This window comes from Haliotis rufescens, unplaced genomic scaffold, assembly GCF_023055435.1.
Source record: "Haliotis rufescens isolate VD_foot unplaced genomic scaffold, xgHalRufe1.0.p SCAF_5, whole genome shotgun sequence".
Lineage (NCBI taxonomy): Eukaryota > Metazoa > Mollusca > Gastropoda > Lepetellida > Haliotidae > Haliotis > Haliotis rufescens.
Window position 1 is genome coordinate 16,490,992 of NW_025964223.1, and position 17,175 is coordinate 16,508,166.

General features: G+C 41.7%; 1 protein-coding gene across 1 annotated transcript; it reads right to left on the bottom strand.

Moving 5' to 3' along the window:
* Positions 1 to 4,215: 4,215 nt before the first annotated feature.
* Positions 4,216 to 16,800, bottom strand: LOC124113622 (tumor necrosis factor alpha-induced protein 3-like). The gene is made up of 5 exons (XM_046474066.2): positions 16,644 to 16,800; positions 12,002 to 12,272; positions 10,887 to 11,068; positions 7,432 to 9,175; positions 4,216 to 6,620 (listed from the first exon to the last, which is right to left on the bottom strand). Exons 2-5 carry the CDS (start codon positions 12,255 to 12,257, stop codon positions 6,211 to 6,213), a joined length of 2,592 nt encoding a protein of 863 aa, XP_046330022.2. The 5' UTR covers positions 12,258 to 12,272; positions 16,644 to 16,800; the 3' UTR covers positions 4,216 to 6,210.
* Between the last annotated feature and the right edge of the window lie 375 nt (positions 16,801 to 17,175).

The following is a 17,175-nucleotide window of genomic DNA, read 5'->3' on the forward strand; positions in this document are numbered from 1 at the left end:
CAATGTTTAGGAAGTGGTTTGACAGTCCAATCAGTTTTCGCTTTACTGATACAATGAGAGTAAAGGCTATATATTTGTTAAAGGTAATACACAATTGCAAGTTGGTTAATGTATGGCGGAACAGAATCGTAGACAGTTCTGTATTTTGCTTATTTACAATTACATGTTTTAGATAACTGCTTTTCATCCGCGGTATACAGAAAAGAACGCAAAGGAAGATTAACAATCGAGTCGGCTGTATTAATGGATCAGTCGTCTTTTGACGTCATAGAAGAAATTCAGTTTTTATCATTTACGACAAGCTATTTTTTGTATTGAATGTGTAACGTTATACAAATGCATACCAATCCATTTGATATATATTTATGTTGTTCAGACATTAGGCAGTATTTTGTTCGCTCACAGTTTCCGTAAGCTGGTAAATTTAAAAAAATCGTCACATAGTACTTTTATCGGTGTACGATAAAAAAAGGAGATATTTGTTGTTTTCCAACGTCGAACAAAATCTCGGACAACACTTATTTGTCTTTTTTTCAAACCGGTTATATATTTGCAGTTAAATTAACACCATCAGAGAGGAAATTTAGTATTCTACATCTCTACGTAATATTATTAGTTTGAGGTAGATCCAGTGCCGCTCGAGCGCAATTCTTGCACAACATTCACTTTTAAGACGTAATTAAGATGTGCGTCAGAAAAATAACTCGGCATCCAACGGGCACGCACGCACGCACGCACGCACGCACGCACGCACGAACATATTTGTCTGATTTCAGAGAATTATCAGCGTCCTCCACAGTCGAGGCATCCTACTTTCCAACTCCAGCTACAAGCTGTTCTGTAGAGCACTCAGACATAGGCTCAGCAGTTATGTCGAACCAGAGACCATATACCGAAATGACTGATTTCACAATTGCTCCAATAGTTGTTGATTGGTATTTATTCTAATCCAGTTGCTTTGCCCAATTTAGGAAGTATGTTCCAGTACCATACCCCAAGTTCATCGAGCTTGATAAGAACAAATCGCCTTCCAGTGGTCTGGAGGTAAATCATCACAAGTCACAAGCTGAACTGTGGTAAAGAGAAGCAAAGAGTTATCTGAAGGTCTGAAGGAGGCAAGTATCCGCCGTAGAAGGTTGTGTTCTGGGGGATATTTCTTTCTGACTCCTTCTATATACGACACAAGTCTGTCTGTGGGTCCACAACGATTTTATTGAACTACAGTTACAAAATGCAGCTCTGAAATTCAGCTCCCAACTGCCCCGCTCTGCTGGTTCACAATTATATTGTTTTAGTAATACATCTGGTACATGGTCCGAATAACGTTATACCTCCAGACCAGTAGTACCTCGTCTGCAATCCCCCATGTTATCAAAGCAGTGACCATCAGGATATATCCTTTTAGTCATTTAATTCCAAGAATATCCCTGAGTTCTAAGAATATACCTGACTTCTCTCACTCCCTTTTTGGACATCCCTCCGTGGCTAACATGTGTGTTCTAGCCAGGTCAAAGGTGTGTCCGCATCAGGGTGTTTGGCAAAGGGGGGGGGGGGGGGGGGGGGGGTGTGTCACTGATTAGTATTTATGAATACAGGGCCCGGTTGAGGTCGCTGGGTCGTCCATTTGTTGTGGACAAGACTTTGTCAAGTTTGGCTGCTGTCGTGAAATAAAATACCCTATTTAACTTAAATTGCTAAAACAATAATCAGTTCAAGGACTGACAATCTGCCAGTAATATATGTCTTGTGAAAATAATACATTTTTTTAGCGTATTTGGCCTTCAATGTCAGCTCATTCACAAGGGCATTCCAAAGTGCTGACCCGCATACAAACCAAATATGACATCTTTAGTTGGAATTCAATGTAAAAATATAGCATATGCTATTAATTGAAAGTAGGTCACTTTGATCTTCTACTCTATCACAAGGCATTTAAATGAAAATGAAATGACCTTTACTGTAACCCTGACCTTACATGTTGGTCACTCACAACCTTTTCCAATCTGCGCCCTGCGCCCTGCCCCCTGACAAATACCATTGAACGACAATAATTCCTTCTTGTGTTAGGAGGGACTGTCGGGTAGCCTAATGGTTAAAGCGTTCGCTCGTTACGCCGGACCCGGTTTCGATTCCGACATGGGTACAATGTGTGAAGCCCATTTCTGGTGTCCCCCGTCATGATATTGCTGGAATATTGCTAAAAGCGGCGTATAACCATACTCACTCACTCACTCTTTTGTAAGGAAATAAACAAACTTTGTTCAGGCTATGACCATAAGAATGACCTTGACATTTGAAATGAACTTTCAATGTCTAATATAACTACAATATGCATTTGATTTTAAGAATATCTGCAGAATAGGCTTTTTGCAAACATTCCTTGTGAATGACCCTCACTGTGACCTTCACTGTATAGTAGGTCAACCACAATCTTTTCTTGGGCCCCACCTGAAGAAAGACATGTACCAAGTCTCTTGCAGATATACAGTTTATCCTTCTTGAGTTAGGTTGTAAACAAACTATATTTTGCGATATGATCTTTATGATGTCCTTTACCTTTAGACATGATGTATCAATAGTTTCTTGACCTCTGGTAGGTCAACAGTGGTCAAATTACGGCAAAATCTAAAACAACACCACCGCTGCTTAATTATCCAAGTGTGCCTAATGTATGGTGGCATGAAAAGTCCTCATTATAGTCACCACATGACAAAGATTCAAACATCTCAATATCAAGAAGACCTATACACCTTGGGAAAAGTTCACCACCACCTACTATATGTTCAGTTATCCACTTACATGCTGAAACTACTTGGACAATCGGGGCCATGTCTTTGTACATACTATATCCTTTCAGCAGGTAGCAGTGGTGTTTTAGACATTAATCAAAATGAGATCAAAGTCCGGGACATATTCCACAGACCCGTGAAGATCCGGGGTAGAATAGGTCTTCAGGAACCCATGCTTGTCGTAAAAGGCGACTAACGGGATCGGGTGGTCAGGCCTGCTGACTTGGTTGATGCATGTCATCGATCCGAATCGCATGGATCGATGCTCATGATCTCAATCACTGGATTGTCTGGTCCAGACTCGATTATTTACAGACTGCCGTCATATAGCTGGAATATTGCCGAGTGCGGCGTTAAACAACAAACAAACAAACATATTCCACGTGTATACACACTGTGGTTTATGAGTGATTCAATCAATATGGAGGGGTCACATCTGCAACCCTTTGCCATGACAGGAACCGCTGTGGTGGGTTTGAATCATAGAATTGCTATGAACCTTGGTCAGACTGTCAAAGACCAAGACCCACTTGCACAAGCGATTGTAGCGCTAAGCTGATCGTAACTCCCATACTTTAACATAGGCTTACGATAGTCTTAGCCCTAAGATGGCTTTGTGAGTGAGTGAGTGAGTGAGTTAGGTTTAACGCCGCTTTTAACATTATTTCAGTTATAACACAGCGAGTCAGCTTAATGTGGGAGGAAAGCCTGAAGTGATGCAGGTCTCAGACGTTTACCACTTCGCTGAAACCCATGAGCACGGGTATGGTGCTGACAAACCTAGAAACATTATCGGGGCGAACAGGGATTCGAACCCACAATCATAGGTTTCTGGCGTGCCCAAGGGATGCAACTCTGCACATCGAATCACAGCGCCTTAGAGGACTGGGCCACCCATGCCCCCAGATCGCTTTGTGCAAGTGGGCCGAAGATGGGAAGGCAGGGCTTGCTGTACACTTTACATGTCAACCTGTGAGTTTGTGTGTGACACACAGTCACCACACACTTTTCAACATCTTGGATTCATCTCAGCTGTACTTGTCAACCCAAACACACTTAATAATATGCTGAACTTCTAAATCCTTGGAATCTTTGAAGCTTTGCGATGGCTAGTTAATCTGTCTGGTATCTCCCAGTGCTGTGTAGTGATCTTCAGTGCTGACACACAGATGTATGGGAGTGAGTGGGTGAGTATGGTTTTACGCCGCTTTCAGCAACATTCCAGCAAAATCACGGCAGGGGACACCAGAAATGGACTTCACACTTTGTACTCATTTTGGGAATTGACCCTGGGTCTTTAACACTTTAACCACTAGGCTACCCGACCGCCCAACACAGATGTATGCATGACTGAGCAATATGAGCAAACAACAGTAAAACACGCAGCTCTAAATAGTATTTTACAATTATAAAAAAAATCAGGAAATATTGTTAACGTGAAAGATATTTATTCATTAGCACACGTAAATGATGACTGACAATAAGACAAATGCAAGTACAAAGATGACAATAAATCATTTCACCTACAAGATCAGTATGACATACAGTTTTGTATGCAACCACATTGATATGGTATTAACATGTACTATATGTATAGCTACATGTAGGTACCCCCATGGGTATTGTTTCAATACACTGAATCACCAATTGTTACATGTTCCTTTTCCTGCAAAAAGTGCTGAGCTGAGGTTTGTGAATATTTGTCTGCTGATCACCCATTATGTCAAACGATTACCCAGTGTGGCTAATGATCACAGAGTTTGTCTTGTAAATATTCAAGGAGATCCTATGCCATCAATCAAACATGTTTTGTGTAATTTGAAACATAGAGATACATTAAGGCTACCATAAATTGATGTAATAAGATTTTTAAAAAGTTGTGAGGAAAGGCGTTATACATTTTATATATATTTTTGAAACAAACTAGTCACACCATCTGGGAACAATACCTCGACTATACAAAGAAGAGAGTAAATTTAGCAATTTTCCTTGGTCTGCAACATGGGTACAATACAATGAAGAGTTGGGGACGGTAGTGAAGTGAGAGGGATGAAAATCAAATACTTAAATATTGATGGCCTAAAGGAAGTTTTTTGGCCATAGGTTTGATAATTTGTTTAGTCTGGGAAATAAAATGTACAGAGTGAGTGCAGATGACTAACAATTAGTAGCTTTTCTAAAACATTTTCAATAATAATACTTATTTGTTCAACCAAAATGATAATAATAACTAAAACCTTTGCACCCAACATATGTGAAGAGTTGAAAACTGAAATGGGTGGAAAGAAAAAAATAATACAAGTTCTATTATATAAACACTTTTTCTTTTTTTTCTAAAGTTTTACGTCATTTGAGATTTATCAGTTGTTCAAGGCTGATACCCTCAATTATCTAGTGTATACACCATCCTCATCTCTGTTATCTTCAAGTCAACGAATCAAAATGATGCTGTTTGAATTAGTCCAGCACAGATCTAATTTTAAAACTGTGGCATCGTACAAGCGAGTATTCGCTACAATTAATAGTCTTAGATGACTTAAAACAAAAAAATTCCTGTGTATTTACATAGGGGAGGGACATTGTTATGCTGATAGTAGTTGTACAGGAGATGGTACACAAGAAGGCGAGCTGCTTATGATGTCTCAATTTCAGTCGTGAAAGAACGGTAATTTGATTGGACAACTATTTTTAAGCGTCACTTGAACTATTCATGAAAAGGAAGCCATGGTGGCAAATCAATCCAGGCTGTCTCTCTGAATGAAAAATCATGGGCTAATATTGAGTGGTATATATCTAATACAGTTCAACACGTGGTCAATACAACATTAAACATATCAAATGAATGTATTAAAGATAACAAGTTGCACAGAAACTTCAATTTACAAAGGAATTGACAATACATAACAAACTACAACAGATTCTTCAGTTGGTAAAATAAATAACAACTGGTACAGTAACACAGACCATCAACATTTACATACCTGTGGGTGCCTGCTTATCTACAAAAGGGAAGTGGCATTGCCCAATGGTTAAAGCATTGGCTTGTAATGATGAATACTTGGGCTTTGACCCGTGAAGATCTGGGTAGAGAATAGGTCTTCAGCAACCCATGCTTGCCGTAAAAGGCAACTATGCTTGTCGTAAGAGGCGACTACGGGATCGGGTGGTCAGACTTGCTGACTTGGTTGATGCATGTCATCAATCCAAATTGCTGGATTGTCTGGTCCAGACTCGATTATTTACAGACTGCCGTCATATAGTTGGAATATTGCTGAGTACGGCGTTAAACAACAAACAAACAAACAAAACTTGGGCTTTGTGTTCCTGCATGGGTAAAAATGGTCTGAATACCATTCCTGTATACCCCGCTGTGACAAGGCGGGAATATTGCAACAAGTGGCATAAACCCACCTCACATCACTTACAAATTATTTGTCACCTGGATGTAGGATGGGTAACAGCTGTTGCAGAAGCCTTCATTGCTGGGGTTGCCAAAGTTAGGACACCCCGACTTTTTGCAATGGCTAGGACTCCTCTTCTGACTGACTATCCGAGCCATCATAGCCTGGAATGGATCCTCTCGCTGACCCCCACCAAGAGCGTTGATCTCGGGGTCAGGTGATGCCACTACTGACCCATGTGTCATAGGGTTGATGAACTTCATCCAGCAGACACTGCATCTGCCAGAAGTGGATGGGTCACCGAACCTGCTACAGCCTTGTGTGAGGCACCTCCGTCCTATTGGTGCTGAGTTGGGACGCTGACTCTCCGCCAGAGGAACCTTCACCATGTGCTGTCTGACAGCATGTGGGGCACTGTTGTTACTTCTTTCTGCAAGACACAAAATATCACTAATTGACATATGCCTCTTGTTGGTCATGAAAATATAATTTCTATTGCTTCAGTAAACATGGAGGTTAGACCAATGTTAGTCCCAGCAGCTTTAGTGTAAGTTCAAACAATTTTGTCCAAACTCAAATGATATGATGTATATAAATCTTATAATGTGTCATGGCAATAATTACACAAAGAAAGTGTCTGCGGACATTAGTTACATAGAGACAATGATATTTCATATTTTCAACAAGTGTGGCCAATTAGGCAAACCCTGTGGAGCACATGCCCCTGTACCTGTGGCAACTGTCCACTGGACTAGTGTGTAAGACAAACCCTGTGGAGCACATGCCCCTGTACCTGTGGCAACTGTCCACTGGACTAGTGTGTAAGAAAACCCTGTTGAGCACATGCCCCTGTACCTGTGGCAACTGTCCACTGGACTAGTGTGTAAGAAAATCCTGTTGAGCACATGCCCCTGTACCTGTGGCAACTGTCAACTGAACTAGGGTGTAAGAAAACCCTGTTGAGCACATGCCCCTGTACCTGTGGCAACTGTCCACTGGACTAGTGTGTAAGAAAATCCTGTTGAGCACATGCCCCTGTACCTGTGGCAACTGTCAACTGAACTAGGGTGTAAGAAAACCCTGTTGAGCACATGCCCCTGTACCTGTGGCAACTGTCCACTGGACTAGTGTGTAAGACAAACCCTGTTGAGCACATGTCCCTGCACCTGTGGCAACTGTCCACTGGACTAGTTTTTACGACTAACCCTGTTGAGCACATGCCACTGCACCTGTCCACTCACCTGAACTTCTGGCTGATCCTGGCAGTTCTTGCTTCAAAGACACCACGGTCGGCTGGAGTTGTTCTAAGTGTGAGCGCTGCTGCTGCTGCTGCTGCTGCTGCTGCTGAAGTGCCTGGCTTTGCCGCAGTATGTCAATGCAGTTCTGGCACAGTTTGTTTGGAGGATAGATGAGTGTGTTACACATTGGGCTCGCACATGCAATCTTATCTTCAGGCCCTTTCAGGACCATTAGTTTCACACTCTCAGCGTTACACTTGGACCCAGATTCCATTAAACTGAGGTTACCTTCCTGTTCACTTGATTCTGATTCTTGTCTGTCTGCCAGTCCAGTTGACTGCTGGTTTATCCTTCCCGGGCTACCTTCTCCTGATCCACTTGTTGGTGGACGATGGACAGCAGTTTGGTTTGACCTACACTGCTGACAGAATCCATCATGGACTCGGGGTCCAATGCAGCCTGGAGTGCTGCAGATATGCTTCAGCCCCTCCTCTCCCATGTAACACTTGTCGCATCGTCCACCAAGGTTTGCTTTTCCCTGCTGAAGACATCCTTCCATTATACAGGATGACATTCCAGGTCGCTCGAATCCCTGCTGTGAACCACCTCCAGCACCAAATAGATAATCCTCAGTGGACATGGTTGAATGAGAGGTGGCACTAGGTCGTGGCCGAGAGGTGGCACTAGGTCGTGGTTGAGAGGTTGCACTTGGTCGTGGTTGAGAGGTGGCACCGGGTCTTGTTTGAGAGATGGTGCCCAATCCCTGTCCAGAGATGGCAGTAGGTCCTGCTTCAGAAAATTCTCCAGGTTCTTGGTAAGAGATGGCGTTCGGTCCTGTCTCAGAGATGTCAGTAGGACTGGGATGAACTACGGAGCCTGACACCTGGGTTCTCCTTTTCTCTGCGCACTCATGGCAATAAGGATATGTGTTGACAGAGCACCTATATCCACAGCCTCCAGTACAAGTCTCACCCATCATAGACATATCAATGTACTCTGCAGCGACAGGCATGGAGGCGGGAGGAGCTGTAGGCTCTGCAAGAGGCTGGGGTGGTGTCTGCTGAAGATACTTCTCCACGCACTCTGAGCACATGTTACCTGTTGCTGGGGAACCATAGAACTTGCAACCTGGGCTGATGCATAGCGCCATATCAAAGCTGGCTGCAGCAACTCCAGCCCTGGGACTGTAAGAGCTCTTTGGCACACTCAGAACTTTTTGCTCAAACACCCTCAGGTGATCTGGTAGAGGTACATATTTTATATCTGTGCACAGCACAAGTGACATGGACTCAGTTGTGGATACGCCTATCTCTTTTACTTTCAAGTATGACTTAAGAATCCGCGCTGCATTCTTCTCTTCCTCCTCTGAAAGGAATCTGATGGGCAGAGAAGACTTGTCATGAGTCACAATGGGTACTGTGAAGAGGACCTTCTCCGAGCTGGTGGCGTTCTGTGGCAGGAGTGGGCAGAAGTGGTTCAGGTTGTAGGCCAGCACTACAGGGTACTTGGAACACTTCTCCACCGGCCAGTCCAGGGGAAGGTAGATGCCACCAATGTCACTCTCCTGCAGACTGGCTCCAGACAGGGTACGGGCTGTGACATCTGCAAGTACTATGATGGGACGCCTCAGTATTTTGGCCAGAGTGAAGATATGGATAGCTTCAAGGTGAGAGTACGGAACAACTCCCATCATGTTCCGTGTAGGTGCTGCTGTCATGACGACTGTCTTCCATTCCCGTTCCCAATCCTGCCAAAACAACAGCAGCCGGTTGTACATAATACCTCTGCATGGACAGTATAAAAAATGTTACGAGAAATCATTAGGTACTATGTTATTCCAAATCGGACATGTCCGGCACATATTTTTCACCATATGAAGTCAATCTGAACATACAACTGTTGTGAAACAATGAAACATTTTTGTCTCAAAAAGGGGCCCAAAGTTCTGCTTCTAATATATCATGACTATGTCTCAAAAGATAACACAAAACAAAGCTTTAAGACATGCTGTTCATATAATATGCCTTAGATATCACGAAACTTCATTCAATAATTGGCTGTTATTGCTTTACCTTTCTCTCGTGGCAATTTGGAATTTTCCCAACATATGTCTTTTTTCTAAGGAAACAGGATTGATCAATATTAATAGCAGTACTGGGATAAAATCAACAACATACTACTGTTATCTTCATGAAACTGTGCCAATATAAACCAAGGTGTTAGTGGTCTGGTATTTCCATAGCATCAAAACAGGGGTCGGAAAACGGTCATATGCGCCGGACATGTCCGATTGGGAATCTCAAATGTCCGGTTTAAAATATTGCTTACCGGACATTTAAATTTTTCTGACCGGACATTTTAAAAAACAAACGCTACCTTCAGGGTGATGATCAAAATCAACCTGACTCCAAAATCAAAAACTTCATGAAATGTAGATGAATATTATTAAATCAAGAAGACCAAATCTTACTGAATGTGATAGAAACTAAGGCTTAAATACTACATCAATAAGCAGGATAAATGCATCCAATGACTGCTACGACTAGATGACTGAACAACCAGCAGTGACTAGGTCTGACCTAGAATGTAGGTCACTCAAAATTTGTCCAGTTCATCACCAGTTTAAGATAGGAAATAAATAGAATTTATGGAAGGTGAGTTGTCTCTAATTTAGTACCAGGAGTCCATTCTAAAGCTATTGTAGTGCAAAGGGGAATATTACTACCTTACTTTAACATAGCCTTTGACTGTCGTTGCACTACGATCACTTTGTGGAATTGGGCCCTGAATGTTTGTATTTCAAGGAGGGAATAGATGAATTTAGATACAAATTTCATACAATCAGTAGGATACACAGAGATATGTTGTTATCTCTTTATTACCAACATCTTATAACACAGATGTAGTGATGATGATCTTCTTTATAGAAAACCACGTTCTGGAGCCAACAAGGTCACCATGTCAACAATAACATGTTTTATAAATATAATAAAGCATCAGAAATTGGCACTAGTCCTGTAGTCCTTGCCAAACTGCCCAGTAGTTAAGGTATCCAGTAGAATTTTGCCATTTTTAAGGGTGTTGCTATATGTTATCATTATAAGGACGAGTGGAATAAAAATGTTAGCTACTGTCGCTGTAATATGAACTTCATGAACAGCATTAAAATATGGATATAGTGGATTCTATGTCCTAAATAATTCTAAGGAAGAGAATTTATGGATGTCAACTTCATTATTATGAGGAACAACATTTCAGAGAATATGATTACTTCTTAACCTGATGCCGGAGTAAGCATATACTCCGAAACGTTGTGTCCCTCAGAAATAAGGAAGTTGACATAATTAAATTCTCTTCCTTATGTGTATCCCTTTTAAAGACCTTTCAAAGACTCAATAATTCTAGTTCAGAGAAGGTAAGTTGCATGTCTAAGCAAACTGAAAAATGGTCACTCTTACGTTTCCATTCAGTCTCATACTGTCTCTTGCCGTGTCCGTCTGCCTCTCGTACTGGGTCCGCCATCTCCGTTTGTTGCTCTCGGTGTCCACAGCAATGTTAATGAGCTTCCTAAGCGTGAGGTTGTCATCAGCCAAGCCCCAGATGAAGGAGGAGACGGCATGACACAGGCAGTTGCCATCACCTGAAATGTTGACAGCATTTGTCTACATTTTTCTTATTGGTCCTAAAGGGGGCACGGTTAGCCCAGTCGTCTAAGTGTCGTGATTCGCTGTGCAGAGTTGAGTCCCTTGGGCCAGAAACCTATGATTGTGGGTTCGAATCCTGGTTCGCCCTGATTATGTTTCTGGGTTTGTCAGCACCATAACCGTACTCGTAGGTTTCACCGAAGTGGTAAACGTCAGAGACCTGCATCACTTCGGGCTTTCCTCCCACATTAAGCTGACAGGCCGGGATATAACTGGAATACTGTTAAAAGCGGCGTTAAACACAACTCACTCAGTATTGGTCCTAAATGTAAGATTGATAACAATTTCTACCATGACATTGAAGAATGCTTGATTCTGATTGGTTTAAATGAGGTATCAATTTTCCATTTGATACACTAACCATGTGTACTCACTCTTAGTCTGCAGAGGGAACACAGGGTCTGGGTTCGACACCAGTTGTGTACTCGGTCTAATGCAGACCATAGGTGTACCAAACATTGGCTGTACTCACTCTTAGTCTGCAGAGGGAACACAGGGTCTGGGTTCATCACCAGCTGTGTAGTCAGGTCTAATGCAGACCATAGGTGTACAAAACGTAGGGTGTACTCACTCTTAGTCTGCAGGGGGAACACAGGGTCTGGGTTTCGACACCAGTTGTGTACTTAGGTCTAATGCAGACCATAAGTGTACAAAACGTAGGGTGTACTCACTCTTAGTCTGCAGGGGGAACACAGGATCTGGGTTCGACACCAGTTGTGTACTCAGGTCTAATGCAGACCATAGGTGTACAAAATGTGGGGTGTACTCACTCTTAGTCTGCAGGGGGAACACAGGATCTGGGTTCGACACCAGTTGTGTAGTCAGGTCTAATGCAGACCATAGGTGTACAAAACGTGGGGTGTACTCACTCTTAGTCTGCAGGGGGAACACAGGATCTGCTGTTCGACACCAGTTGAGCACTCTGGTCTGCTGCAGGTCGTGGTGCATGTCAGTGTCCAGGACTCGTAGGTCAGCTGCCTGGCGCTGTGAGGGTGCTGGCAAAACCTGGGAGTAGAAGGCGAAGTCCTGCTGAAAGGTGATGGTGACTGTGCCGTTGTAGTCAATCTTGCTGTTGATAAACTCCTCCATTCTCCTCTTACGGGTCAGCGGATTGTTGTCACTCATTTCGGTTTCTGATTTCTGTGAGTTGAGACATTTGGGACATGTTTAATGATGATCATGATAATTGCAAGATGATATATTTCATAATCAGTACAATGTTATGCAGGTCATCAGCTAGTCTATGTTAAAATATTACAGCTTATCTTTATAAACACCATCAGTATTTAAAAACACTTGAAAAATTCAAGGCACCAGAAGAGGAGGTATGCTGTCAACTGGTTGGGCGAGGAGACATTTCTTATTCTCAACCACGTTAACGGTTTACCTGTCTATAGATGAGATCACAATGATCATGTCTGCACATAGAATTACACTTCATAGTCGGAAGACATTGTTAGCTTTTAAGTATTACTAGGATTTTGTTTGTTTGTTTGCTGTTTAACACCGCACTCAGCAGTATTTCAGGTGTATTATTAGGCTAAAAAAAATAATAATCTTGGTTCTCAGGCATTGCCCGCATCATCACAAAGTTGCACGTTTGGTTTTTACTTCCATTTTAAAAAAAAAAAAAAAAATCCTTAAATATTCCAACAAATAAGTCCAACAGCAGTCAGATACTGTATTCGAGTATTTTACTCATCAAGGAATACATTTATGTAGCGAGGCCCTTTCCCAGGTTGACTGTACCAAAGACGTTATACGTCTTTGATTGTACACATCATTTTATTTGGTTACACAACTGTTTATTTGGTTACATACTAGTTTGAACACACACTAACACACACACACCCAGCCCACACACCCCTCACACCCCAAAAAAGACACTGCCTGCCCGCACTACATTTTCAAATACCATTGCCTGAGAACCAATTCTTTTATTTTATTAAGCCTCAATTTACGACACATTTCAAGGCCTAATGCAGGTAAGGCCATGACAGCCTAATGTTGTCGTAATTTGATTGTTCATGAAAATCATATGTGTACTAGTCCAAATATCACTTCCCTCACGTCATCCAGAAGGCATTGTGGTCATCATTCGAATCTTATTGTTATGTAAGAACAAAATGAGGTGGGGTGAAATGGGGTTTAAAGTCGCGTCCAAAATTATTGCACTTATATCCCGATGTGCATGTTCGTGTGTGTGTTTGTGTGACTGCTTGTACTAGTCCGGACTGATGCCCATTTATAGTGCTAGCTCACTGAGATACAATGCCGCAGTTTAACATGAATACCCCACTCAGACACAGTATACTGACTCCGAGCCGACCAGTCCTTGTTTTAGCCCCTTAATGCCGTGCGCCAGACAGGGTAACAACAAGTACCATCTTTTAACATCTTTCAGTAAGACATGGCCGGGAATCGAACCCCAGACCTTCCGCTCTTCAGGCGGACGCTCTACCACTAGACCACGGAGGCAGTCAAGAACAAAATGACAAAACACTAGAAACTGATGTCATAGCTGAAGATTGTTGACATTCGACAATTGTGTTTTTCTGAGACGGCAGTAGTTGTCAAGAAATAATTTCAGTTTAATAAACATGATAAACTCAATTATTCTTGAGGAGTGAGTAAGTGAGTGAGTAGGGTTTGAATACTTTGAACAGTATTCCAGTTATATCTCGGTGTACCAGATTGATGTGGGAGGAAAGCCCGAAGTGATGCAGGTCTTAGATGTTTACCACTTTGGTGAAACCCGATAGCACGGATATGGTGCTGACAAACCTAGAAACATAATCAGGGCAAACCGAGATTCCAACCCACAATCATAGATTTCTTGCGTGGCCAAGGGACACAACTCTGCACAGCATATTGCGGTGCCTTGGATGACTGGGCCACCCGTGCCCCTATTCTCGAGGAGAAATACAAAATTGTATCCCAATAATTATCTTATCCATATTAGCTTCGTCAAAGTTACCGATGTTTAATTGCAAAATTCCAAAGAAATGTAAACAATTATCGATGATCATAATATATAAAACATCTCACAACATATGAATTGGTACATACCACTTAATACGACTTATTGAGAATTCAAAATGATTCATGCAGAAATTGATGTAAGTGGGCAAAATTATATTTTTATGAAGCCATATGTCACAGACTGATCTTAATTTCTAATGATCTGTGAAGATCCGGGTTAGAATTGATCTTCTGACAGCAACCCATGCCTGTCCTGAGAGGAAACTAACGGGATCGGGTGGTCAGGCTCGCTGACTTGGTTGATGTATGTCATCATATCTCAATTGCGTAGATTGATGCTTATAGTGTCAATCACTGGATTGTCAGGCCCAGACTGTCTATTATTTACAGACTGCCATTATCATGTGATTATATAGCCTGTATATTGCTGTGTGCAGTGTTAAACAACATACATATGATTTCTAATGTTATTTATTTCCTTGTATAACTGTGTTATGCTCATATCCCATTATCATGATAATAGAAATGAATGTCAGTTTGAGATCTATTATCATGAGTATAGAAGTGAATTTCAGTTTCTGACCTAACAATTATCATGAGTATAGAAGTGAATGACAGCCTGGGTTAGGAGAGTGGGCCAGTAGCAACAGATGATGGACCAGGATGTTTGTACTGCAGCAGCTGTGACTACTTCTGTGAAATCAATCCCTTAAAAGTTCAAGGACCTGCCCTTGATTATGTATTTATGACTGCTGATGACTTTCTCTGATACCTATGAAAGACATTTGGTGATGATTAATGTTGATATTAGTATGTGTTTCAAGTCGCTTTTATATTGAGTGAGTGAGTGAGTGAGTTGGGTTTACGCCGCTTTTTACAGTATTCCAGTTATATCACGGCGTGTCAGCTTAATGTGGGAGGAAAGCCTGAAGTGAGGCAGGTCTCAGACGTTTACCACTTCGGTGAAACCCACGAGCACGGGTATGGTGCTGACAAACCTAGAAACTTAATTGGGGAGAACCGGGATTAGAACCCACAATCATAGGTTTCTGGCATGCCTAAGGGACGCAACTCTGCACAGCCCCGTGCCCCCGCAACATCATAGTAACCAGTTTGACAGACCTATAAATTAATTCCAAATAAAGATAAAAACTAGAAACATACTGTTTACTTTTATTTCGACTTACCCATGCAAATTTGTTAATTATAATCGATAAACCATAAAATAAAATAGTGGCCCAAGTGATGGTTGGTTGGTTGGTTTGTTGTTTGTCGCTGCACTCAGCAATATTCCAGCTATATGACAGCGGTCTGTAAAATAATTGCGTCCGGACCAGACAATCCAGTGATTAATATCATGAGCATTGATCCACTCAAATGGGATCGATGACATGCATCAAACTAAGTCAGCGAGCCTGACCACCCGATCCTGTTAGTCGCCTCTTACGACGAGCATAGTCACCTTTTACAGCATGCATGGGTTGCTGAAGACCTATTCTACCCCGGAATCTTCACGGATCCCCAAGAGATGGCCAAAGATGTATTACATAAAGTGATGGCCCAAGACGTATTACATAAAGTGGTAAGAGTTACAAACAACTCCCCATCAGGCAGTGGTATTTCCACCTTGTGGTTCTATTATTGGATACAGACAGTTTCATTTTCTCTTTGGCAACCATATTTGCCAATTATTGATGAGAATATATAAAGGCCTACATTAAATGTATTACATAAAAAATATAAGACCATGGATTAAACTAATGTCATATCATGTTATTACCTTAAAAAAAACCCATTTAGGCCAGCTTCAGACATGTTTGTTTGTTTGTTTGTTCTTTAATGCAGAACTTCGCAATAGCTAGTCCAGCTATGAATTTGGACCAGACAAGCCAGTGATTGAAATCATGAGCAACGATCCCATGCCGTCAAGTACGAAGTAATGCAATCACCCAAGTCACTGAGCATGAGTTCGATCCATTTAGTTACCACTTTTAACCAGAATAGGTTGGAAGGGACTAATGCTTGCCATACCCCAACTCTGTGCTTACCCATCTGGAATGCCCCTGGGTTTTGGGGTTCGTAATGACAATGGTTGTCATCATCACATCAAACAAATGTCCATCTTCTAGTTATCATACTTCCTACCATGCATATATTTGTTATTGATTGTGGAAAAATGTGAAAAAAAGGAAAGAAAACCAAAAACGTGTACATAATACGTCTTTGAGAAAAGACAAAAAGTTTTTGTTCTTCCGGTTTATATCCTTTCCTAATATTCACCACTAACCACCATAAAGTCGACTCTGGGACATGTTTGGTGTATATTTTGATCGGTTTAATTGTACACAGTGAATATGTTCATCCACAAGCGAAACAACGAAAACATAATGAGTAACATCTGTGTCGAACGACTCCATCCACACGTTCATGTCCTGTCAAATTACAAATGTCAATTGGACTCAAAGTGGTGTAAGGGGTGCTTGAGTCCCGTACACCTGAGTCAGTTTGCCAACATATTTCTGTACTTACATTCTTTCTGGTTACTTCACGAGTGTATTCCTTACGGCACGGTTAGTGTCATTTCAAAGATTCGAAGATATCTGTGTAAACCGGTGATTTCTAAAACGTAAAACATATGAGGGAATTTTGTTTTGGGGAATCCCCAACGAACGACCCCATTGATTTGATTGGCTTAGCCTCAGACAATCACAGTTTCTCGGCTTTCTCCGTCATGCAATTTTGATAAGAACATTTACAACGAATTAAGTTCCTGCGTTGTAGATATCTTGTAAATCAATTAGGCGTTCTTTTCTTCCACTAGTTATATAAGTTGCTTAATATTATGTTTTTGCAGAATATACTATGATATTCTAAACTGATACTGTTGTTGGAAAACGCGGACGCGTTTACAGAATATACTAGACAGAAGCTCAGTCTAAATCGTCCGTCTGAGACCGCTCACACAAAGCTGGGCCCCGTCACTCGCTAAGCTGGTTCCCGGCTCCCTATGCGCGTCGTCAACTTGCGCCTATATTGTGATATTAGAGACGGGGCCCAGCTT